Here is a 22,872-nt window from a genome sequence, read left to right as displayed (position 1 = left end):
TGATTTCAAATGAATATACACTTGGCTAAGATTAAATTATACTATGAGGGTTCTAAGTTGATTCAGAAAGTGCAAAAGACGAGGTCCACATTATCAAACACCCACCACCTGACCCAGTCACACACATGCCTCGGTTTTGTGTGAATTTAATGTAATACCTCAACCTTGCCGTGTAATAAATAGACAAGCTGCAATTCTGTAGATCTGGAAACATCTAATGTTGTATTCCTGACTTAAGTGTTGATGAAACTCCTCCAGTATATTTAATTTTCTTTTAGATTACTGGACGAAGTATGTGGCAATTAAAATGTATAAGCAAAGGGCTAAAAGACACTAAAGTCCGACCTCACTTGAACCTTAAAACTGCCTATTCCAAAAATGCCAGGGTGTTTTAGGTCATGTTGTCATGTAGAGCTCTCAGGTAGACATCTTCTTTGTCTTCTTCTTTCAACTACTCCCGTTAGTGGTCTCCACAGCGGATCATCTTCTTCCACCTCTTCCTGTCTTCATCTTGCTCTCTCACCACATCTATAAACCTTCTCTTAGGCCTTCCTCTTCTCCTCTTCCCTGGAAGCTCTATCCTTAGCACCCTTCTCCCAGTATACCCAGCATGTCTCCTCTGCATATGTCCAAACCAACACAATCTCACCTTTCTGAGTTTGTCTCCCAATCATCCCACCTGAGCTGACCCTTTTATGTTCTCATTTTTAATCCTGTCCATCTTTGTCACACCCAATGCAAATCTTAGCATCTTTAACTCTGCCACCTCCAGCTCTGTCTCCTGCTTTCTGGTCAGGACCACCGTCTCCTGCCCATATAACATAGCTGGTCTCACTGCCATCCTGTAGACCTTCACTTTCTCTCTTACTGATATCTGATCTAAATCTGGGTGTCCAACTCTGACCCCACAGGGCCGCAGTGGCTGCAGGTTTTCCTTCCTGACACTTTCTTAATCAGTAACCAATTTCTGCTGTTAATTGACTTCTTTTCCCTTCCCTTTGTTAATTGAAGAATCCTCTGAATTGTTTCTTTTCTTCCTTAAATGGCAGCCAAATAAAAATGAGATGTGAAGTGAACCAACGGTTGACCAGCCCGGAGGTGTCAACATGACCAGTTGGGGTATCAAACTCCCAACAGTTTCACTCTAACCAGTTTCTTAAATAGAAGCGGATTGTTGTTGTTAATTGAACTCATTTTTTAATTCCATGGCTGTGCTCTCGTTTGACCGCAGCAGAAAGCAGATCAGCGTCACCGAGACCTTCAGCTTTCTTTATTTTCTGTTACTGTATGACAGCAAAGGTTATCTGGTCAAGTGTTGGGTCATTTTGTATTTCATTTCTGTTTGGTTGCTAATTAAGGAATAAAAGAAACAGATAAGGGGACTGAGTCTTAAATAGCAAGTCAATTAAAATGAAAGGGAAAAAAGTTAATTAGTAGAAATAATGGGTCATTAATTAAGAAAATGGTTAGAATGAAAACCTGCCACCCTCCAGGATCGACGTTGGACACCCCTGATATAAATTAAACAAGGAAACAGTCAAGTCCTAACAACACAGTCAAGAAGGATAAAGCTACAAAATGGCAACAGGCCACACTTACAATTTAGCAATAAAAACAGTTTATTAATTGTCAATTCATTATTAACACCAAATGCTCATGTATTAATAATCTCTAATTTACAAGACCTCTAAGAACTCAAAATAAAGAAGAAGAAAAACCATTTAAAATAAACCAAAATGTCAAGAACGTTCACATTGTAACAGGCCTGGCTCATCTTTGATTAACTCTGCTGGTTATCTGATGAAACACAGAAAGCAAGCTGATGAAATGTCGGCTAACAGGAGCGCCACAGAACAATCCCACCACTCAGGTGAGTCCTTCTGAATGAAGACAGACCAGTGAAGGGCAGCTGGCTTTGTTCACACCTTACAAGTCTGTCCTTCTCAGAGTGCCATCCACTTTGTGCTCCAGTCCCAAACTCCAAATGTGCTATGGGGTGCAGTGGGATTGCCGATCTGGAGGTGGCACTCTATACAGGGCTGATGAATGGTGTCATAAAAATCAACAAAAGTGATTGATCACAAATGGCACATTACGCCTTTGTGTGATCTTTGTGATGACATTACAGTTTCCGAACATGCTAACCAAAAAATAATAGACTGATTCATTGCATGATCACAGATTTGAAATCAAAAACACATGACCTCTGAAGTCTGCATGCCACGGCTGTCCTCAACAGTCCATTTAGGAGTGACTGACAGTTCTTCCCACCAATCAGCTTTCTTCTTTTGTTTTCAGTTGGTACCTGCCTTTTCTGTGCTGTCCTCAAACTGAAACCTGAGTATACAGCGTCCTTCACCCACCACCTAGGATATACTGACATGGAGCAAAGTAACATCCATTATATTTTTAGGTTAATTTATCAAATTAACAGCTGGGTCAGCAGAGATCCCTGTGTGTTTCTGTTTTGTCTTCCCTTTTCTCTTATATGTCAGACAATACAATCAGTTCATTTCATTTGCATTGTGTTCTGCATTCATTATGGTGTCCCATTTCTCATAAAATTTTTATTATTATTTTAAACTAGGGGGCTCTGTCCCGTGCTTGTTTCGCTCACCAACCCCTGGGTTTGGTCATGTGGAAATACAATTTAAAGTTTTTTTTTTTTTAATGGGAATTGTTACATATGCATAATGTTCACTTTTTTATTTTAAAACTTCAGTAAAAACAATATTTAGAATCAACTTTTCTTTAAGATCGCATTAAATTTTGATTCCTTGTTTAGTCTTACAGCATGATAATGCAACGTATATCTGGCTGTGAGTGAATATTGTTTCTTTGTCTCTTATAAACAAACTGACTTTTTCAAATGTTTGTCCATGTGATTTGTTAATTGTCATTGCAAAAGCTATTCTCACGGAAAACTGTAAACATTTTGATACGAATGGCATATCAAGATCTCCTTTTTGCCCGAACACTGTTTCAAGTTCATTCAATAAAAATAACAGTTTTTGATAAAACAATCTACTTATGAAAGTGTGAATACCCAGAGCCACTGTAGCTGGTGGCATTGTTCTCTCGAAGCTGTGGACTTCTGACCATTGTGGATTGCACATCATTGTAATAAATAAATCTGGCCTACCGATAGTTCTGGATATTGCCATTCATGATATAACTGTTGCAATGCTCTTGGACTACCCTGATATGATGATGCTAATATTACTATTTTACCTATTTTGAATTGGACTGAAAAACTGATATTTGAATTTTGAACGTGAACAATGAGACCTTGCATATGTTCCGTTTTAAGTCTAGCTTGATTCAATTTAATAAAGAAGAGACGATTCGCTGCAACTTTTACATACGCATTAATAATGTATTGTTGTAATAGACATTGAGATGATAGAAGTGGCTTAAATACATGGGAACATATCGCTAATTTTGACCCGAAATATTGTGTGGGTGTTATGCGTTTTTCTGAATTTGTTTGTTTCATATTGTACGACCATCCTGTTTCACCATTTGGGAAAAGCAAAGGAAAAAGTAAAGGGTCGGCATGTGGTGATGTATTTGACATAAATGACAAATCATGCTTTGCCTTTGGATACACATGACTATCTACTCTGTCTTGGATATCTCCATCTTTCGAAATTATTATTGCTGACAATTTGGCACATGTGGGTTTATTATAAATACGACTGTGATCTTTTAGATTCATATAGAAATCCAAGACAATTTCTTTCACTGTTTTGCTGATACATTTTGTGTAAAGTGACATACTTTTGGACGTATGGATTTGTATGCATTTTTGGCTGTGCAATTTCTATTATGTTGGATCATTTAACTCTTTCGATTCTATGTTGCATCGGTTCTCCGTGATCATGAAGATACACCTGACTAAATTATGGTTTTTTAAATTAAATCTGTCATAACTTTAATTGTTACAGGAACACAGATTCTCATAACTTTTGATATATTGACGCGAAATGATTATTGTAGATGTGTATATTTGGCCTTTAGTGTTTGTGGGTTTCTCTTTCACTAAACAACAAAGATTTAAATTCTTGCGGAAACGCCTCTTCACTGGGAAGCAGCACTACTTTTCCCTGATGGCAACATGAATTAGACAATCGACAAGTCTCCGACTTAAACTTTAAAGCCTTACAGTGTCTACATACTTCCAACATATCACCTATGCCCATATATTCAATCTCACTTTGCTGTTCCGTTATTTCACTGAGTAATAATTTCTGTTTGTTTCTGCGAATGTGAGATGTACTCAATTTTTATGGAAACTTTCGAATTTTAGTACTGACATATTTTTGAACTTGCTCTGCGTGTGAATTATCCCGTTTTTTTTTTTAGTCTTTCAAATTCCACTGCTTTCATAATCTGTAACCTGCTCTGCATGTGTATGGCACCAATGTTTTTGAACGTCTTTATGAAGTTCTACTGTGTCTTTTACTCTGTCTTTTATTTCAGATCCTTTTGGACCTGCACGGTTTTCAATTCCACCTATTCGGGCTGATCATTAATTTCCTTGCCTAGGTCACCGTCTCACGGGAACATGAGTCAGGAGAAGTGAAAGTTTCTCTGCCTCTCTGAAGTGTCTCTCTGTCTTTCTTCTGAAGATTATGTCTCTTTTTTTTTTTTTATAGATAAATAATATTCCTTCTATACATTAAATGATATTCTTCACGATTGTGGTCCCCTGTGCTAACCCTAGCATGCTGTTGTGACTCCCTCTTCAGGTCATAAACATCTCTCTTTGAACCTTGAATGTTTCATTTAATATATATTTAGATCTTCTTAAATTCTCACTATTGGACTCATCCTTAACACACAGCTGATGAATGTGTTTTGTTTGTAAAGACTCATCATTTATAAATGATAATCTAAATTAGTGTAAAAGTCTTATAAAGCCCCTCTACATTGGTCTGTCATGTCACAGCTCTCTTTTTAGTCTCCTGTCCTCTTCGACTGTCCCTCCTCAGTATCTGATTGGACAGCATTGGCTGTCAGCCGACGTCACTAAATGACTTCTTCATTATCAGGGTTAAGAACGGCGGTCTGCACTCAGCCCAGATGTCAGCCATCAGATGACATCCCAGAGACGGTACAAGTTCATTGCTACTCGGATAAGGCCCCATATCCAAAGCTCCGAAACAAAAACATTCCCCTTGTTGTCAATGGCACCACACTATAGATTGGATTTGACTTCTCCATTTTTCATTACTACATTGCACTTTTTCAGTTGTGTTCTGTGGTTGATGTTGTTATCACCACACAGTTCTGTTGCTACTTCATTCTGCTGTCTGGTGTTTGTATTGTTCACCATATTATGTCACAGTAATGGTGCAGAGATAATCAGTTCCTGTATGGCTGACATCCTGACAGTCCTTCATGAAATCTTACGTGTTGCTGATGATGGCTGATAAAGTAGGACCACTTTCAACATTCAGAACAGCTAAGAGGTCACATTCTGGACAGCAATGAGGTTTTTCCTCCAAAGTGAATTCTCATGTGGTCTTTAAGAGTAAAGCTGTCTGAGAAATGCATGCCACAATCAGAACAGCTTTGCTTCTTACTAGAATATATAATTTTATGTTTGTGAAGACAACTTTATATGAGAATAGAAATCCACATTCATTACAACGGTAAGGCTTCTGTCCAGTATTACTTCTCCTATGCTTATACAGAGAATTAAGGCATGAGAATTGTTTGCAATATTCCAAGCATTGGTGAGGTTTCTCTCCAGTGTGAAGTCTGATGTGACTTTTTATGGTGCTTTGTTGTGATAACTGCTTATCACATTCAGGACAACAATAAGGTTTATCTCCAGTATGAGTTCTTATGTAGCACTGAAGTAAGTATAAATTTAAGAATTGTTTCCCCATTCAGATTAGCAAAAAGATTTTACTTCAATATGGATTTTGGTTTGTCTATACAGACATTTCTGGCTTGCACATTTGTCACATTCAAAACATGCATACTGCATTTTCTCTTCCAAGTGAGTTTGTGTGTATACTCGAAATCAGCTAATGTTGAAAAAACCTTTTTCCACACTGAGAACAGCAACATGGATTCTCTCCAGTATCAATTTCTGTGTGCCATTGAGAATTGCGTTTGTGAGAAATGTACCACATTCTGGGCAACACTAAGGTTTTTGTCCTGTGTGGACTCTTCTGTGCCTCTGAAGATCGTTTCTCCATGAGAACGACTTACCACATTCTGGACAGCAATGAGGTTTTTCTCCTGTGTGGATTATTATGTGCCTCTGAAGATTGTTTCTCTGTAAGAACGACTTACCACATTCTGGACAACAATGAGGTTTTTCTCCCATGTGGATTCTTCTGTGCCTCTGAAGATTGCTTTTACTTAAGAACAAATTACCACATTCTGGACAGCAATGAGGTTTTTCTCCAGTGTGTATTCTTCTGTGGTTCTGAAGACAGCTTCTTTGTAAGAACAACTTACCACATTCTGAACAGCAATGAGATTTTTCTCCAGTGTGAATCTTCATATGCCTACTAAGATCACTTTTGTGTTTAAATTGTTTGCCACATTCCAAACAACATTTTTTTCCAGTGTGAATTTGGATTTCTTTCTCCACTTGCTGTTGATCAGTTTTGATGGCTTCTGTCTGTGTTACTCCAGCAGCAGGGAGAGAACTGCACTGCAAAAAGGCTGCTGTCAGGTTCTCTGATCCTCTTGCTGATTTCTTCATACCTTTCTCTTTGTATTGAAAAGAGAGCTGACCAAATGAAGGTGGAGAGAAGCTGCCATTTTTTTGTAAATCTGAAAAGACATAAACATTTTAAATATTATTTTTTTCTTGACACTTTAATCCAAGGCGACTTACAACATTTGAGACACAATTGGTTACATTTCTCTTGTTCTTCTAAATGGAGCAAAGGCAGGTCAAGTCACTTGCTCGAGGTCACGTGGTGTCAATAGCTAAATCTGAACCTGCAACTTCAGGGTTTGATTTACAAATTCCTATCTACTTCCCGCCTTTTAAAATAAATGAAGCAGTACAAGTAAAGTGTAGCACACTGGCTGGAGTTCCTTCTTCACACTGAGGTGCCATTTATGGTCTGGACACTCAATGTGTGGTCTTTACATTTTGTGCTGCTGTCTGTTCAATTTCTCCACCTTTCTATCATATGTGATAGACAGGCCTGATCTGATCAATCGATCACAAATCAAAATCAGCTAATTTTCACTCCAAATGACTTGACCAATGATCTTCAAAATAAACTGATCTTAACATCTGATCTTGAATGATAAAAAGCATGCAAGACAAAGTTCCAACATTACCAAAATACAGAAACACACCCTCACCAGTCTAAGGGTTTTATTGCCTTCCTACAAGAGATAACAAATTTGCAGATTGTAATATAGGTGAAAAAAGAAATCAGTCATGGAGGATTCTCTGCTAACACTTTCAACAATACAAACCATATTAAGAATCTGAGAAGTCAACACAAAAGGGACTGGTGTGATGAACGAGCTGTTGAAAGGCTAAGGTGACCAGCAAGCTTAGTCTAGCTCAGTCGCCTACTCTCAATCGGCCTCCAATAATGGCAGGACTTCGAAAACTCAACCTTATAATACTGACAGCAAGAACACCAAAGACTTACTGTGACAGCAAAAAACAGTGGAATTCGTAAGGCTGGAAAACCAGCCACTTTCAGGTCTGGAAGATGTCACTTTGCAGATCATTTAGATTCAAAATTCCATCTGCCAGTGAGTGTTTGTTGAATGATTTAATTGTTTAATTAATTAACCAGGCATTAGCTATTTTGACGAAATTCCCTTTGATTAGCCTTTCAGTGAATGTAGATGTGAGGAAAGGGATGCAGAGTTTTACCGAGCTGGTAAATAAATATAAATCGTTATCAAGTGGACGTACCGATAGTTAGAAATTGTAATCAGCCCTCTTATTTGCTTGTTGGGTAGAATGGTACGAGCCTAGTTTTTAGACCTAAACAAAATAATACAATTATGCATAATAAGTATTGAATGTGAATAGTCATTATACAGTTACGAATACTGTAACAGATATTATCATAATGATTTTTTTTCCCCAAAATAAAACAATGGTACAAGGACACGTATTTCACAGATGATTGCAAATATCAAACACATATACTCCTTAGTGTCGGTGTCTCAACCACACAGATGCAATCGAAGTGACACACGACAGCCGAGAGATCCAAAGAACCTCCCAGCCAACAGAACTGCAGAACGCATGAAGAAATTTTCAATAAAGATTAAAAACGATATTTGAGTCAGCAGCATCAGAGGTGAATCTTCATCTCTGTGAACCTTATACCACAAGAGATGCTGGGCCACTGGCTTTCTGGAGGACCAATAAAAGTCATTGTCCTACCTGTGCCCTACTTATACGAGTGGGGACAGAGAGGGGCTGTTCAGTACGGCAGCACACATGGTGGAGGAGAGGAAGACCAGACTGTCCTCAGAACATGCAGAGATACTTATATTCTTAGATGAGAACCTGAAGCGTCACCAAGACTGTCTCATTTTCTTCTTGTCGTAACAGACGGCTACAAATATCTAATTGAGCATTTTATCGGATTAGAAATGTGGAGTATGATTAAGATATGCCTTTTGTTTTGTTCAGCTTGTTTTTGTTCCATTATTAGTGCATTATGGGTAAATGTTCTTTGTGTATGCTGTAGCAATTTATTATGGAATGTGAAGTTTATGTATGGCTAAAATAACCTTTATTATTTTAAAAAAAAAAACGGTAATATCATTGATATCAGCAGAGCCTAATGGAATGGAAAGGGTGATCAATATCAGGTCTAAAGAGTCCGATCAGAGCCTTCCTACCCAATAATGTGTCTGAATTTGGGTTTTCTCTTCTTAAGAGTGGTGTGGACATTTCTGCCTTAACTACCACATAATTTAAGAAATATACACGTCTAACAAAATATGACTTTTGATATTTGCATTGAACATAATGCACTGTTGGCCTAACATATGTCACAGCTTTAGTCAAAGCTTCATGATGTACAAGTCATGTGCTGAACACTTAATATTTTTCCTTTTTCAAAGTTTGTCTAATTTATTAGGTAACCTATTGTTTGTCATTATGCACCCGAGCAGGTGATATTTATAAAAGTTCAATTAACCATGTTTTCAACTCTCATTTCAATCTTCTAAAAACATTAACTGTTATAATTTATAAATGTTCTCCTTTTATATTTAATCACATTACTCACTTATTCCAACACTCCCAGGTGACTCTTCTCCTTCTCTCCCATTTCCCTTAGTCATTTTCTCTTCAGACTCCGATAACTCCGATTTCAGCTCTACAGAATTCTCCTGCATAGCCAGTCGTCTCCTATTAGTGGACCAGGGCTGTAAACTGGATGGTGATTCATCACAGACATCTTGCTTGAAAATATACTCAATTTCATGCTTTTGAAGTTCAAGACCAATGGAGAAATCATTCAAATCCTCAGCTTTAATGGCAGTAGTCACACCCTTGCACTCCTCCTCCTCTTTAAAAACTGAAATTCTTTCTTCGTGAACCTCCAGCTTTACACACACATCCTCTGGTGTAAGCCACTCACACTCCTCTTCTTTAATGTCCACCATTCTTTCATTCACGCTATCTTCTTTGGCAGAGGCCATGCTCTGTGGGAAACTCTTCTGTCTCTATAAGTGTCTGCCCTTCTCTTCTCAGATTCCCTTCTCACATGGACAGCCCTGAGCTGGAGGCCATTAGACACCTCAGTGTATGGAAAAGTGAAATGGGAAAGCCCTGTGAAAATAAAAGTGGAAGAATTAACTTCATAAAGTCAGTAAAAATAATGAGCACACTTCAGGGTTACAGCGCCCTTCATAAGGTTTGGTTCGAAGACTTATTTGTGTCTGAGAATTTCTGAAATAAAGAGAACATGTCGTAGAGCCGAGCGTAAATTGAGGAAAACTAAACTGATTATCTACTATGAGATATTGAAGTTTAAAATAACAGAATACAATAACACAGTCCGTCTTGAGAGGTGCTGCCATTTCTCTAAGATTATAAATAACAATGCTAGTAATCCCAGAGTCTTATTTTCTACGATTGATCGTCTGCTAAACCAGGTAACTCAAAGGAATGCCTCCAAAATACTTCCAGTGAAACCTGTGATGCTATTGCTGTATTTTTCAATCAAAAAATTAATGATATTAGAAATAACATAGTATATCTCTCCACCACTGCAAATCCTCATAGGTCCCAGTACTCCATTATAAACAAATTAAATTCTTTCACTAGGATAGATTTACCTGATTTACATAGAATAATCTCTCAACTGAAACCCTCCACCTGCGTCCTTGATCCAATACCAACTAGTTTTTTCAAAGAAGTATCGGGTGTGCTAACTGATAATATTCTTGACATAGTAAACTCATCATTAGATACTAGGTTCTTCTCAGACTGCCTTAAGACTGCTGTAGTTAAATCCCTACTCAGGAAAAATAATCTTGACCCCTCTGCTTTTGAAAATTTTAGACTCATCTCTAACCTGCCTTTCTTAAGTAAAATTCTAGAGAAGGCAGTCATTATGCAGCTAAATCACCATCTCAATAAACCTGCTATTCTTGATAAATTTCAGTCAGGTTTTAGAACAAATCACAGCACAGAAACTGCACTTTTTAAAGTAGTAAATGACTCGCGGGTAAAGGCAGACAGAGGCCATTCATTTGTTCTCATCCTCTTAGATCTGAGTGCTGCATTTGACACCATTGATCATAATATTCTTAGAAATTGCCTTAGTCAATAGGTGGGCCTATCTGGCATGGTCCTAAATTGGTTTGAATCCTACCTGGCAGGGAGAAAATTTTGTTAGTTGTGGTAATTACAACTCAAAGGCACATGATATCTGATATGGTGTTCCACAAGGCTCTATCCTGGGTCTGCTGCTCTTCTCAATCTACATGCTTCCGTTAGGTCAGATTATCTCGGGGCATAACGCGAGTTACCACAGCTATGCTGATGACACACAGCTGTACTTATCAATAGCACCTGATGACCCCGACTCTATTGATTCACTAACACAATGTCTTACTTGTATTTCTGAATGGATGAATAGCAATTTTCTCAAGATAAATAAAGAGAAAACTGAAATTTTAGTGATTGGCAATAACGGATACAATGAGGTTATCAGAACTAAACTTGATGCATTAGGATTAAAAGTCAAGACGGAAGTAAAACACTTAGGGGTAATTGTCGACCGTAACCTGAATTTTAAGTCCTCAGATCACTAGGACAGCATTTTTTCCACTTAAGAAACATAGCTAAAGTTAGACATCTTATATCACTGAAAGATGCTGAGAAATGAATTCACGCTTTTGTTTTCAGTAGACTAGATTACTGTAACGCACTCCTCTCAGGACTACCCAAAAAAGACATAAATCATTTGCAACAAGTGCAGAATGCAGCTGCAAGAATCCTAACTAGGAAAAGAAAATCTGAGCACATTTCTCCAGTTTTGATGTCACTATACCGGTTACCTGTGTCATTCAGGATTGACTTTAAAATTCTGCTTATGGTTTATAAAGCCTTAAATAATCTCACTCCATCTTATATCGGAATGTCTGATATCTTAAATTCCAAATCTTAACCTTAGATTCTCAAATGAGTGTCTGCTTAGAATTCCAAAAGCAAAACTTAAAAGTAGTGGTGAGGCGGCCTTCTGCTGTTATGCACCTAAAATCTTGAATAGCCTGCCAATAGGAATTCGCCAGGCAAATACAGTAGAGCACTTTAAAACACTGCTGAAAACACATTACTTTAACATGGCCTTCTCATAACTTCACTTTAATTTAATCCTGATACTCTGTATGTTCAATTCATTATAATAACTATTCATGTTGGCTCTAAAATCTGTACTAACCCCTACTCTCTCTTCTGTTTCTTTTTCCGGATTCTTTATGGCAGCGGCCGGCGCCACCAACACCTACTCAAAGCATCATAACATTCCTAAATTGATGGACTAAAAGCCAGAAGTCTGCATGGCCATCATCACCAAGTCTTTCTGTGAGAACCTTAAATCCAAAGAGGACCGTTTCATTTATGTTAGGTAGAATGCCCAGAGGGGACTGGGCGGTCTTGTGGCCTGGAATCCGTGCAGATTTTTTTTTTTTCTCTCCAGCCGTCTGGAGTTTTTTTTTTTCTGTCCGCCCTGGCCATCGGACCTTACTCTTATTCTATGTTAATTAATGTTGACGTATTTTAAATTTCTTACTATGTCTTTTATTTTTCTATTCTTTATGTAAAGCACTTTGACCTACATATTTTGTATGAAAATGTGCTATATAAATAAATGTTGTTATTGTTGTCGTCTTGATTTCCTCCTCTGCCTCACAGTTTAAAATTACAAATCTAACAATTCAGATGTGATCAAAGTGTATTGCAGCCCTTCATTAAAGAGGATTTGCATACATTTCAGTCCCACCATGTAGATATGACAACACTTTATCTACACGGCACCATCATATTTGGACACAGCAATGGCAGGTTTATTAAAGCCGTCATATTTAGGGATTTGTTGGCTATAGAATGACTTGAACTTTAAACAGAAGGACGGGGTTTTCATTTCATTGACACATTTCAGTGCAGGAAGTGTTGTAAAGACAAAGAGACCAACAGAAACTGTGAGACAATTCATTCATTCGTTCTCAGATAAGAGTACATGGAGCTCCTCAGAAACTACTTGGTGATAATGGTGAGGAATCAGAGAGAGGTCAGAGAATTTTAACATTTAAACAAAAAACACCGCTGCATACAATCCCTGGGGTAATGGACTACCTGAAAGACACAATCAGACACTCACAGAAACTATACAGAAAGTGATAAAGAATACGGAATGTGACTGGTTAGTGCCAGATTAGCGCCACGGGGCACTAAAAGCAAAGAATACCATGCACAATACTTATATATACAGCTCATATCAGCCGGTGTTTGGCCGAAATCCAAATCTTCCTTGTGTTCTCATGGACAGACCACCTGCCCTAGAAGGCACCACTAGGAGTGTGTCAGTGGAGCACATATTCCAGCACCGCACACTCCAAGAAGAACATTTACTGAAGACGAGTGTTCAGACCGAATACAGAGAGCACTCCAGAGACAGGAAAATTCTGAAAATGATAAATCTGAGACAAAGTGGATGACAAAAGAGTGGACTGTGCAGAATGGAAGGGACCTGCAGATGTCACTGGACAGGATGGAGTTGTGAAATGTGTCGGGGCTCTTGGAAGGGCCCACCATTCTAGACTCCGTAAAGTCAACAGTAAAGGTGACAATCGACATAACGCCAGCAGTGAGAGAGATGGAGAGAGAGATTTATCTAACACTACATCATATAATGAAGACACTGGAGGTGAGAAGGAGACTCTAAACTCTTCAGTCCCAGTAGAAGATGTCGATGCTATTGTTATTTCTGATCATGCACCTATGATCTTGGATCTAAAATTACTAATCCCCATACACTCACCCTGCAGATGGCGCCTCAACCCGCTTCTATTAGCTGACGAGAATTGTACAGAATTTATATCCAAACAAATCAAATTCTTTCTAGAGACAAATACATCAACCGAGATCTCTGCAGGAATATTTTGGGAAACTCTTCAGGCCTTCTTAACAGGACAGATTATCTCATATCTTTCCCACAGAAATAAATCCGAAGCCAAGAAAGCAGCAGGGATAAAAAGCAAAATTACTAAAATAGATGATGAACACCCCAGAATACCAAGCAAGACTCTACATAGGAGAAGGCAGGCACTACATTCGGAATTAAACCTCTTGACAACTAAAGAAACTGAATAACTAATCTACAAATCCAGACATCATTACTATGAACATGTTGAGCTAAAAACTTACTAGCTTTCTCTCCAAATTCACAAGGAGGAAGTGCGCAACGCAAGCTCAGTAATCACCAACACGAACGGAAATAAAATCGTCAAACACAAAAATATAATGCACACTTTCAGAGACTATTATAAATATCTATATACTACGGAGTTTAAAGAAGACAACACACAATCTAATGCATTTTTGGATACATTATAGAGACCACGAATAGACGCTTTTAGTGCGGAGGAACTTGATAAACCACTGGCGTTTTCAGAATTACTAGATGCTATAAAGTCACACCAAGGCGGGAAAGCAGCAGGCTCTGATGTCTACACTGCATAATTTTACAAGAAATCCTCCTCTCAGCTAGCTCCCCTCCTATTAGCAACATTTACAGAAGCCAGAGATAACCACTCTTCCTCAAACCTTTCGCCAAGCACTAATGTTTTTCCAAAACAAAATAAGGACTTATTACAATGTGCATCATACAGACCAATTTCACTTATGAAAAACAACGTTAAAATACTCTCTAAAATCATAGCTAGAAGGATGGAGAAAGTGTTCCCCTCGGTAATATCACAAGACCAAACTGGATTTATTAGGGGCCGACACTTATCGTCAAATCTTCGACGCCTGTTTAATGTAATATACTCACCAACTAAATCAAACACCCCAGAAATATTATTATCATTGGATGCAGAAAAAGTATTCGACATGATTGAATGGAAATGCCTTTTTACTACATTGGAGAAGTTTGGGTTTGACCCGAACATTTGTGCATGGATTAAATTACTGTACACTAACCCAGAAGCTTCAGTTTGCATCAACAACATTTGCTCAGACTACTTTAAACTAGAACGTGGCACTAGACAAGGATGCCCCTTGTCAACGCAACAGCACTCACATAATTTCAAAAGATCTCTGGTCTGAGAATTAATCTGAATAAAAGTGTACTCTTTCCAGTGAATTCTCAAGTATATAATATTAGATTAGATACCGTACCTTTTATCATTGCAGAACAGTTTAAATACCTCGGGGTAAACATCACAAGTAAACAAAGCTCTTTATCAACAAAATTTCGCCATCTGCATGGAAAAAATTAAACAAGACTTGCATAGATGGTCAACCATTCATCTCACTCTAGCTGGAAGAATTAACACTGTTAAGATGAATATTCTTCCTAAGCTCCTTTTTTTATTTCAAAACATTCCAATATACATTAATAAATCATTCTTTAAGCAATTAGATTCAACAATAACCTCATTTATTTGGAATTCAAAACATCCACGCATCAAAAGAGCGACCCTACAAAGACAAAAGGCAGATGGCGGCATGGCTCTACCTAACTTCCAGTTTTATTACTGGGCAGCAAATATACAGGCAATAAAAACCTGGACACAAATAGAAGAACATACACAGGCTTGCACCGCAATAGAAGTAAAATCCTGCAGTACTTCTTTGTATTTCCTGCTCTGTGCTCCAATAAACACACGTTATCGGCAATACACTAATAACCCAATTGCGCTCCACTCACTTAGACTCTGAAACCAATGTAGAAAGCATTTTAAGACAGAGAAGCTTCTATCTGTGGCACCTTTGCAAGAGAACCACCTCTTTCAACCTTCACAAACATACGCAGTTTTTAATATCTGGAAAAAAATTGGAAATAACTTGCTTAGAGATCTTTATATAGACAACGTCTTTGCATCCTATGAAAAATTACAATCCAAATTTAACATTCCAGCTACACATTTCGTTCACTATCTTCAAATCAAGAACTTTGTTAAACAGAACCTTCCAGATTTTCCTCATCTTGCACCCTCATCCATGCTGGGAAAAAATATTGCTCAATCTTAAGGACTTAGACTCCATCTCTACAATATATAAAATCATTTTACAATCCCTCCCTTTCAAATATCCAAGAGGACACTGGGAAAAAGATCTCTCAATTAATATATCAGAAAAGGAGTGGAAAATAGCAATGCAGAGAATTCACTCGAGCTCCATATGCGCAAAGCATACAATTATACAACTTAAAATTATATATCGAGCACATCTGTCTCGACTAAAACTCTCCAAAATGTTTCCAGGGCATGATCCAACCTGCGAACGTTGCAACCAAGTCCTAGCCTCACTAGGTCACATGTTCTGGGCCTGCACCAAATTAACATTATTCTGGACAAAAATTTTTAATTACCTCTCAGAGAGCCTTGGACTCACAATCCCTCCTAACTCATTAACAGCTGTGTTTGGTGGTCTTCCAGAGGGGCTTAAAGTGGAGAAAGACAAACAAATTGTGATTGCATTCACTACACTTTTGGCACGCAGATTTATTCTGATAAACTGGAAGAACTCAAACTCACCTCTTTTAAGTCAGTGGGAAACCGATGTGTTATATTATTTGAAATTGGAAAAAAATCAAATACTCAGTTAGAGGATCTGTGCAGACTTCAAAACATGGCAGGATCTAATCAGTAATATTTTAAAATAAGTTCATGAAGCACAGAGAATTTATTAATTTAGGTATGTTTACAAGCCTTAACTTTTACGCCGTTTGGCTTGCTCTCCCTCTCAGGGGTGGGGATCGATCTGTTCTTAACTCAATTTTTCCTTTTGTAAAAACTTGATTGCTTTCTATGGATTCCCATAAAATTAATAAAATAAAAAAAAAAAAAGATGGCGATACTGAAGTTGAGCAAACTCACGTGTTAAGACGGAGTCATTGTGTTTGTCTAAAAAAAGGGGCAAACTGTGAGATATGTGGATGGAGATGGTGGCATACAGATAAAGTATTAGATTGGGCTGGAAAAGCAGAAATTGGTATAATTTACAGTTTACTGATCATGACAGCATTGCTGACACAGAAGGGTCTGTTGACACATCAAGTGTGTTTAATCTGCAAGGTGAACCAGAAATTAATGCACTAGAACTATGGGACTTGTGTGTGGAAATCACAGAGATATCAGCTGAGTCAGCAAAGCAGGAAGAGATAAGCAGCTGGAAAAGAAATGGAGCATCTGAAGAGATGGATATGCCCTTCAAAAAGAGACTTCAGCGGGAATTATACCTAAAGCATACCTAGTGGCACGAGGGTCTGAGGGACAAGATAGGAGTGGGCTCAACAGGGATTCACCAACATGGACATCAGAATCTGCTCACCAAGGTCTCCGAGGTGACACTGCCACCTTGAACAATGAGGAGAGACAATTGAGCTCCAGCCCATAATAGTCGAGTCGCGGCTCTGCAGCTTTCACATTTTGTATTTTGATGGCTTCATGTGGTCCGACACAAACAGCCCGATTGGCTCGAGTCCTGTTCTTCATTTAACACGGCCATCTCTAGTAAGCTAAAGTATCAGAAAGTGTACAGAAATACTGAAAGTAGTTGGAAAGGATAAAAGACATTAAATAAAACTATAATGTTTCAAATATCACAAAAATTATACTCGTAATGCATGCCAGCTGTAGATTTTACTGTATCCCTCCAGCAGCACTATGTAATGTTTGAATTTTTTATTTCCCATTAAACAAATCAAAGTCTCCCTGTTACAATCAAACAATACAAGCATATTTACTGATAAGAAAACACCAAAAAATGAAATCATTTAAATTATTTCTAACAGGTCTCAGTATCAGACAAAAAGTTGGAAATGAAACCTGAACGTGCCCTGTAAAGTTACATCGTTTGTCGCCACTTTATCCTTCCTCTTATGTTAGCTTTCTGTTACTATCTCTTACAGTATGTTAACGGGTCGGTTTTGACCCATGTGTTTAATCAGCCATATTACCCTCAAAACAATTATTTATCATCCAATTTTTTTCCTTACCTCTTGGTTACTTTGTTACGCTTCCTTGTTCATTAAAAGCATGTTTTTAATATTTTTGCTGTGACCTCATGAGCTTTTACTTTACCAGCATACCTCTCGTTTTCAATTTAAAAAAAAATGATTAAATGAACCTCAAGAGAATTATTTAAATAAATAAAAGGTTGTTATGTTACCTGACTATTACTGAGGGGTATTAGAACACATCTCTTAAATAAATTTGTTACATATAATTTTTTTATTATAATATTAATTACTATAGTAACATCTATTGAGTTACGGGTCAAATCTGACCCATATATATTTATTTAAAAGAAAAAGGCAAAAAAGTATTTTCAAAAATAACTTTAGTATAAATGGAAAGACTAAATCTCAAAATGTGGATTTGCCAGGTCAAACAAACAATGAACAATCAAGCAAATCAAACCAATAGAAATGAGGCACTAGTTCCAAAAAACGTCTTTGTGTGCACGAACATGCGTGTGCGTTTAGATGCATGTGTGGCAAAAAGTGACACTTTTAGTGTGTTCTTTGCAAATCTATTTTTTGCAGTAGAAGCAGAGTACGTTTGTCTTTCTGTCTTTATTGCTAGGGCAGACCTGAGACGTCTTTCTTTTAGAATCAGGTGGCCTCAGTGGTTTTGGTTGTGGCTGTGGAGCTTGATGTTGAGGCAGTGCTGGCCGAAGAGGATGCTAGGACTGATGCTCTTTGTGTTGCTGATGGTGTGGAAGGAGTGCTACGTGAGCTCTGCAGCTGTCTGACCAAAGCTTCCTTCGCTCAATGTGTGCCTTGACAAGGGAACTTCCTAACTCCTCAAGAAACTTTCTCCGCTTGTTTTTTCTGATTGAGTTCCACCCTAGGTGAATGTGGGTCCACAACACAAATGCATTGTATGCAGACACATCTAGAATGTTATAAAACACAACCATTGGCCATCTCCTGGTCATTCTCTGGAAAGTGTAGGTGGCAGTCAGCTTGTCCAGGTTGTCCACTCCACCTTTGTTTTTAATTATAGTCCAAGATAATTATGGACTTTTTGTCACTTGCTGATGACATAGCTGCATCTTTGTGAAAAGTGGACATAAGTATCACACTCTGGTGCTTTTTTGGACATTGTGAAACAGCCGTGGTGGTGTCTGTAAAAGCAAATTTTGAAGAAAGTGGAGCCCTGTCCTTCACCTGCAAAATTTCGGCAAGCAGCTCAGGTTTATTTATTTTTACTGTGCCCACCATGGTAAGTTTCCACCTGAGAAGTTCTTGTCCAAGGTCATAGCTGGTAAAGAAATTGTCACATGTGATATTGTGACCCCGCAGTCCAGTAGTCATATCGAGGACTACATGTTTTCCTTGATTTTTCTCAGGAATGCCACTTGCATGTTTGCCTGTGTAAATCTGCAAATTCCATGCATAGCTGGTTTTTGCATCACAGGCTGCCCAAATTTTTCTGCCGTATTTCCCTGGCTTACTAGGCATGTACTGCCGGAAAGGGCATTTTCCACGGAAAGGGACAAAATGTTCATCTACTGTTACCTCTGGCCCTGGGTTGAACATCAGTGGAAGGAGCTGCACCCACCTTTCTCAGACATCCCTGATGGGAGCAAGCGTGTCAGATTTTTCTCTAGTTTCTCTGTTGCCAAATCTAAGGACTCTTGATATCATTCAAAATGACTGAAGTGACATTGTTGCCCAGAAAATATTTCTGCCTGTCGACGCATCCCAGAGACTATCAGTGGCCCCATTGCTGGATTTGTAAACACCAGCAAGATGAACACCACCAATATAAGCATCCAGGTATTCCTCATCAATGTCACTCCACATGTCGCCATGAACCTTTTTTCCTGCAAGGTTTGACATAGCAATCTTGACTTTCTTTAGTGACAATGGCATAAACAGATCAAAACATGTCTTGATGTCACTTACTCTCGTCACAGCAAACCTTGTGATTCCAGGGGTCATTTTGATGACATTTGCAGCAGCTGCCCTGCCATGTAAGTCAGGAGGTACCGAGCTCCAAGAGATGTTACCACTTTTGGATTTGAACGTTTCAGCAGGAGCGAGTGCAGCTTCAGCATTGGTGACCTCCTCATCAGACTTAACAGATGTGTCTGTGCCTTCTGGTAGATACTCTACAATGTCTTCCTACTCAGAAACCTGCTCATCTGTATCACTATGCTGTTCTGTGTCCTCTGCCTCATTTTCAGAAAAGATATGATCCAGAGCTTGGCTTACTGGAAATCTTCTTCTCATTTTTGACTGCTGCAAACAGGAGATGTGTACTCTGCAAGTCACCAACGCTAAACTAAATTTGTCTTATGCAAGCCTTACATGTCTGAACGTCTTTGTTTGTTCGTTATGTTTGTTCAGGTAAGGAGACACACAGGCAAAGAGAGAAGCCCCTCAAAGTGTGTTTAGGATTTTTGATTTGACCCTAACTATTGTTTTATAACCTTTAATTATAACTGGGTCAAAACTGACCCTACCAACACAAAGGTAAGAATTTTCACCAGAGCATTTTATAATTTAGTACAATTGTGTGTGTGTTTTTTTTTTTTAAATTAAATACAGATTCCTGACAAAGTCAAAAAGCCTTGATGCAATAGACAAAATTAGGTAGTAGTTTTATGCATTTAAAAAGTAAAACGGGTCGGTGCTGACCCCAACACAAGAGGAAGTTAATAAAGTTTACCGATGACGGCTTTAGAGGAAAAATTAAAAAACACAAAAAACACGCAGAGCTCGAGAAAAAAACAGAAATGAACGACGGGGCCGATCGGCCGAACAAGCGCGTGCCCGGCGGACAGCACAGTTCGGAGCATGCGTGAAATCAAAAGGCAAAACAGCGTGGTAAAGTGCACGAGCGCGACGAGAGAAGAAGCAATCCCGATTTAACGCGTCTCCGTCGAGTCAGATGTAGAATTACATTTCAGGGGACATCGACTGAAAAATAAAGTAACAAAGCAGCAGCTAAAAGTGCACGACCCCCGTCATCCACAGTAAACTCGTGAAGGTGCGATTTGCTGTGCCTCCTCCACGTATAGCTCTCAATCCCCAACAGTTAAAAGCGAACCAAGCGGCCTCAGGCACCTCCATTCATCCATTTCCAACCCGCTGAATCCAAACACAGGGTCTGCTGGGGCCAATCCCAGCCAACAAGGCAGGAACTAATCCTGGGCAGGATGCCAACCCACCGTAGGACACACACAAACACACCCAGCACACACTGGTGCCAATTTAGAATCTCCAGTCCACCAAATCTGCACGTTTTAGGACTGTGGGGATTTAAAGCCGCTCAGCGTGTCGCGATCTTACTCCTGGCATTCCCACCCGTATACGATCGGTACGTTCGACTTTGTCTCACCTTCCGCACCTTTGCTTGATCTTGTTGCCGTGAAGAAGTTGGACCGTGATGGTCTCAGAACTAGTGATAGGTTGCTTGTAGTTGGGCCGCTCGATACTGAAGTTTCAATCATTCGGAACACAGGGGCGCTTCAAGGCTTATTTCAAAAGCGCCGGTCACGTGATTTTGAGTCACGCTAGCGTGATGACGTCATTATATCTGCGCAGTCAGCAGTCGATTTGCTAGCTCACTCAGTCTGCGGCTTAACTGCTTTGGCTCAAAACTTAAAAGCAGTTGTCTGTACTACAGCGGTAAGTTGTACTGATACGAGTTCAAATCCTTATTGAGGCTCGCTTGCGTTAAAATAAGGACTGTGTATAAAGCAGTTATGTAGTTCTTGTCTGTAAGTTAACAAGTATATTTTGGAGACATTATGAAAGATTTACATGGGGCAGGCACCTTTTTCCTTGGTGTGGAATCGTGTCCACCTAGAATCTGTAGCAAGCTGATGAACATATTTTGCGTAAGGTAGCACGTATTATAACAGTCCAGAATCTACTCTATTCCATGTCGATCATATCAGAGAGGCTAAGAAACGCTTCACTAAAGCCGACGTGGTTATTACACCAGTATCTGCTCACGACAGTCCTCATTAAACGTTTTTACTACTCAGTGATTCCGAGATCTGTAGCTGATTTGTATTATTGATTTCCAAAAAGCAATGTGAGTAAAAGCGAGCTCTGCATAACTAATCACAACTGTCTTTAAAACAGAATCAGTGCAATCGATAGCGTCGTCTGCAATTTAGGGAAAGCCTCGGGATTTCTGTGTTAATGAAACAAAAATGTTGAAAAGAAACAGCGAATTCAATTAGAGGTAGACATAAAGATCACTCAGGTACTGACAAGAAGGAGCAGCTGGATAGGCACATCTGGAGCCAAACTTTCAAAAAAGCACCTGACTTTGTCAGCAACATCCTTAAATTTCTTTGTGAATTCATCTTTTTAAAGGGGGGTTAATAAGTAGTCTGCTGAAGTGCAGCACCACAGAGTAAATCATTGTTGGAAATAAAATTATTGAAAGACTAAGCTTTTGTCGTTTCTGTATTCTTAAACCATTTTCCAGTTCCACAACCCCCTGCAGTCACTGTAACATTTAATGTTCTCTGCTCCTCACCACTGTTCCCTCTAAACTGCGCGATTGCGCGGCCGCACAAAAGCAAAACTCGGGTTGCGCAAAAGTTTTTATCTGCCGCGCAAAAATCATTAAAATATTAAACATATTTTTATATATTTAGTTAATACGGAAGCGTATTAGGGCCACGGTGAAAAAAAAAATACGGACACAGCGGAAAAAAAAAGACTAAATGTCGAGATTAAAGTCGACATGTTGACTTTATTCTCGACATTTCCACTTTATTCTCGCCATTTATGTCGAGATTAAAGTCGACATTTACACTTTATTCTATTGTTTATTTTGTCAGTAGAATGTCGCAAACTAAACTTCATCTTTAAATGAATGTTCAATTTACTAGATTTTCTCAAACCCCTTCATTAATGAATGTAGCACATTAAATGCTTTATTTTAAGTGTTCCCCGACCCAGTTTTTAATCTCTATGCGCTTCTTCAACTGACTTCCTCTTGCACTGAGAGGCGCAGACAGCGATCGCCGCACATTGACTTCATGATGTTCCTGCTCTAAGAACATTCAGAATACTAAGAGAAATACTTGATATCTTCTTCACGATGAAATGCATTAAAGCATGTATTAAACATGGGTGGCGGGGGGCACGGTGGCGTGGCTATAGAGCTGCTCCCTTGCTGTTATGGAGAAAGGCA

General features: G+C 38.8%; 1 protein-coding gene across 1 annotated transcript; it reads right to left on the bottom strand.

Annotated features, from left to right (window-relative positions):
- Positions 1-1,793: 1,793 nt before the first annotated feature.
- Positions 1,794-21,218, bottom strand: LOC120528973 (zinc finger protein 2-like). Its single transcript, XM_039753041.1, has 4 exons — positions 21,055-21,218; positions 9,252-9,796; positions 6,360-6,798; positions 1,794-1,797 (listed from the first exon to the last, which is right to left on the bottom strand). Exons 2-4 carry the CDS (start codon positions 9,664-9,666, stop codon positions 1,794-1,796), a joined length of 858 nt encoding a protein of 285 aa, XP_039608975.1. The 5' UTR covers positions 9,667-9,796; positions 21,055-21,218.
- Positions 21,219-22,872: the final 1,654 nt, after the last annotated feature.

The sequence above is a fragment of the Polypterus senegalus genome, chromosome 4 (genome assembly GCF_016835505.1).
Source record: "Polypterus senegalus isolate Bchr_013 chromosome 4, ASM1683550v1, whole genome shotgun sequence".
NCBI lineage: Eukaryota > Metazoa > Chordata > Cladistia > Polypteriformes > Polypteridae > Polypterus > Polypterus senegalus.
The sequence above is the reverse complement of the archived record's forward strand: the minus strand, read 5'-3'. Positions and strand labels throughout refer to the sequence as shown.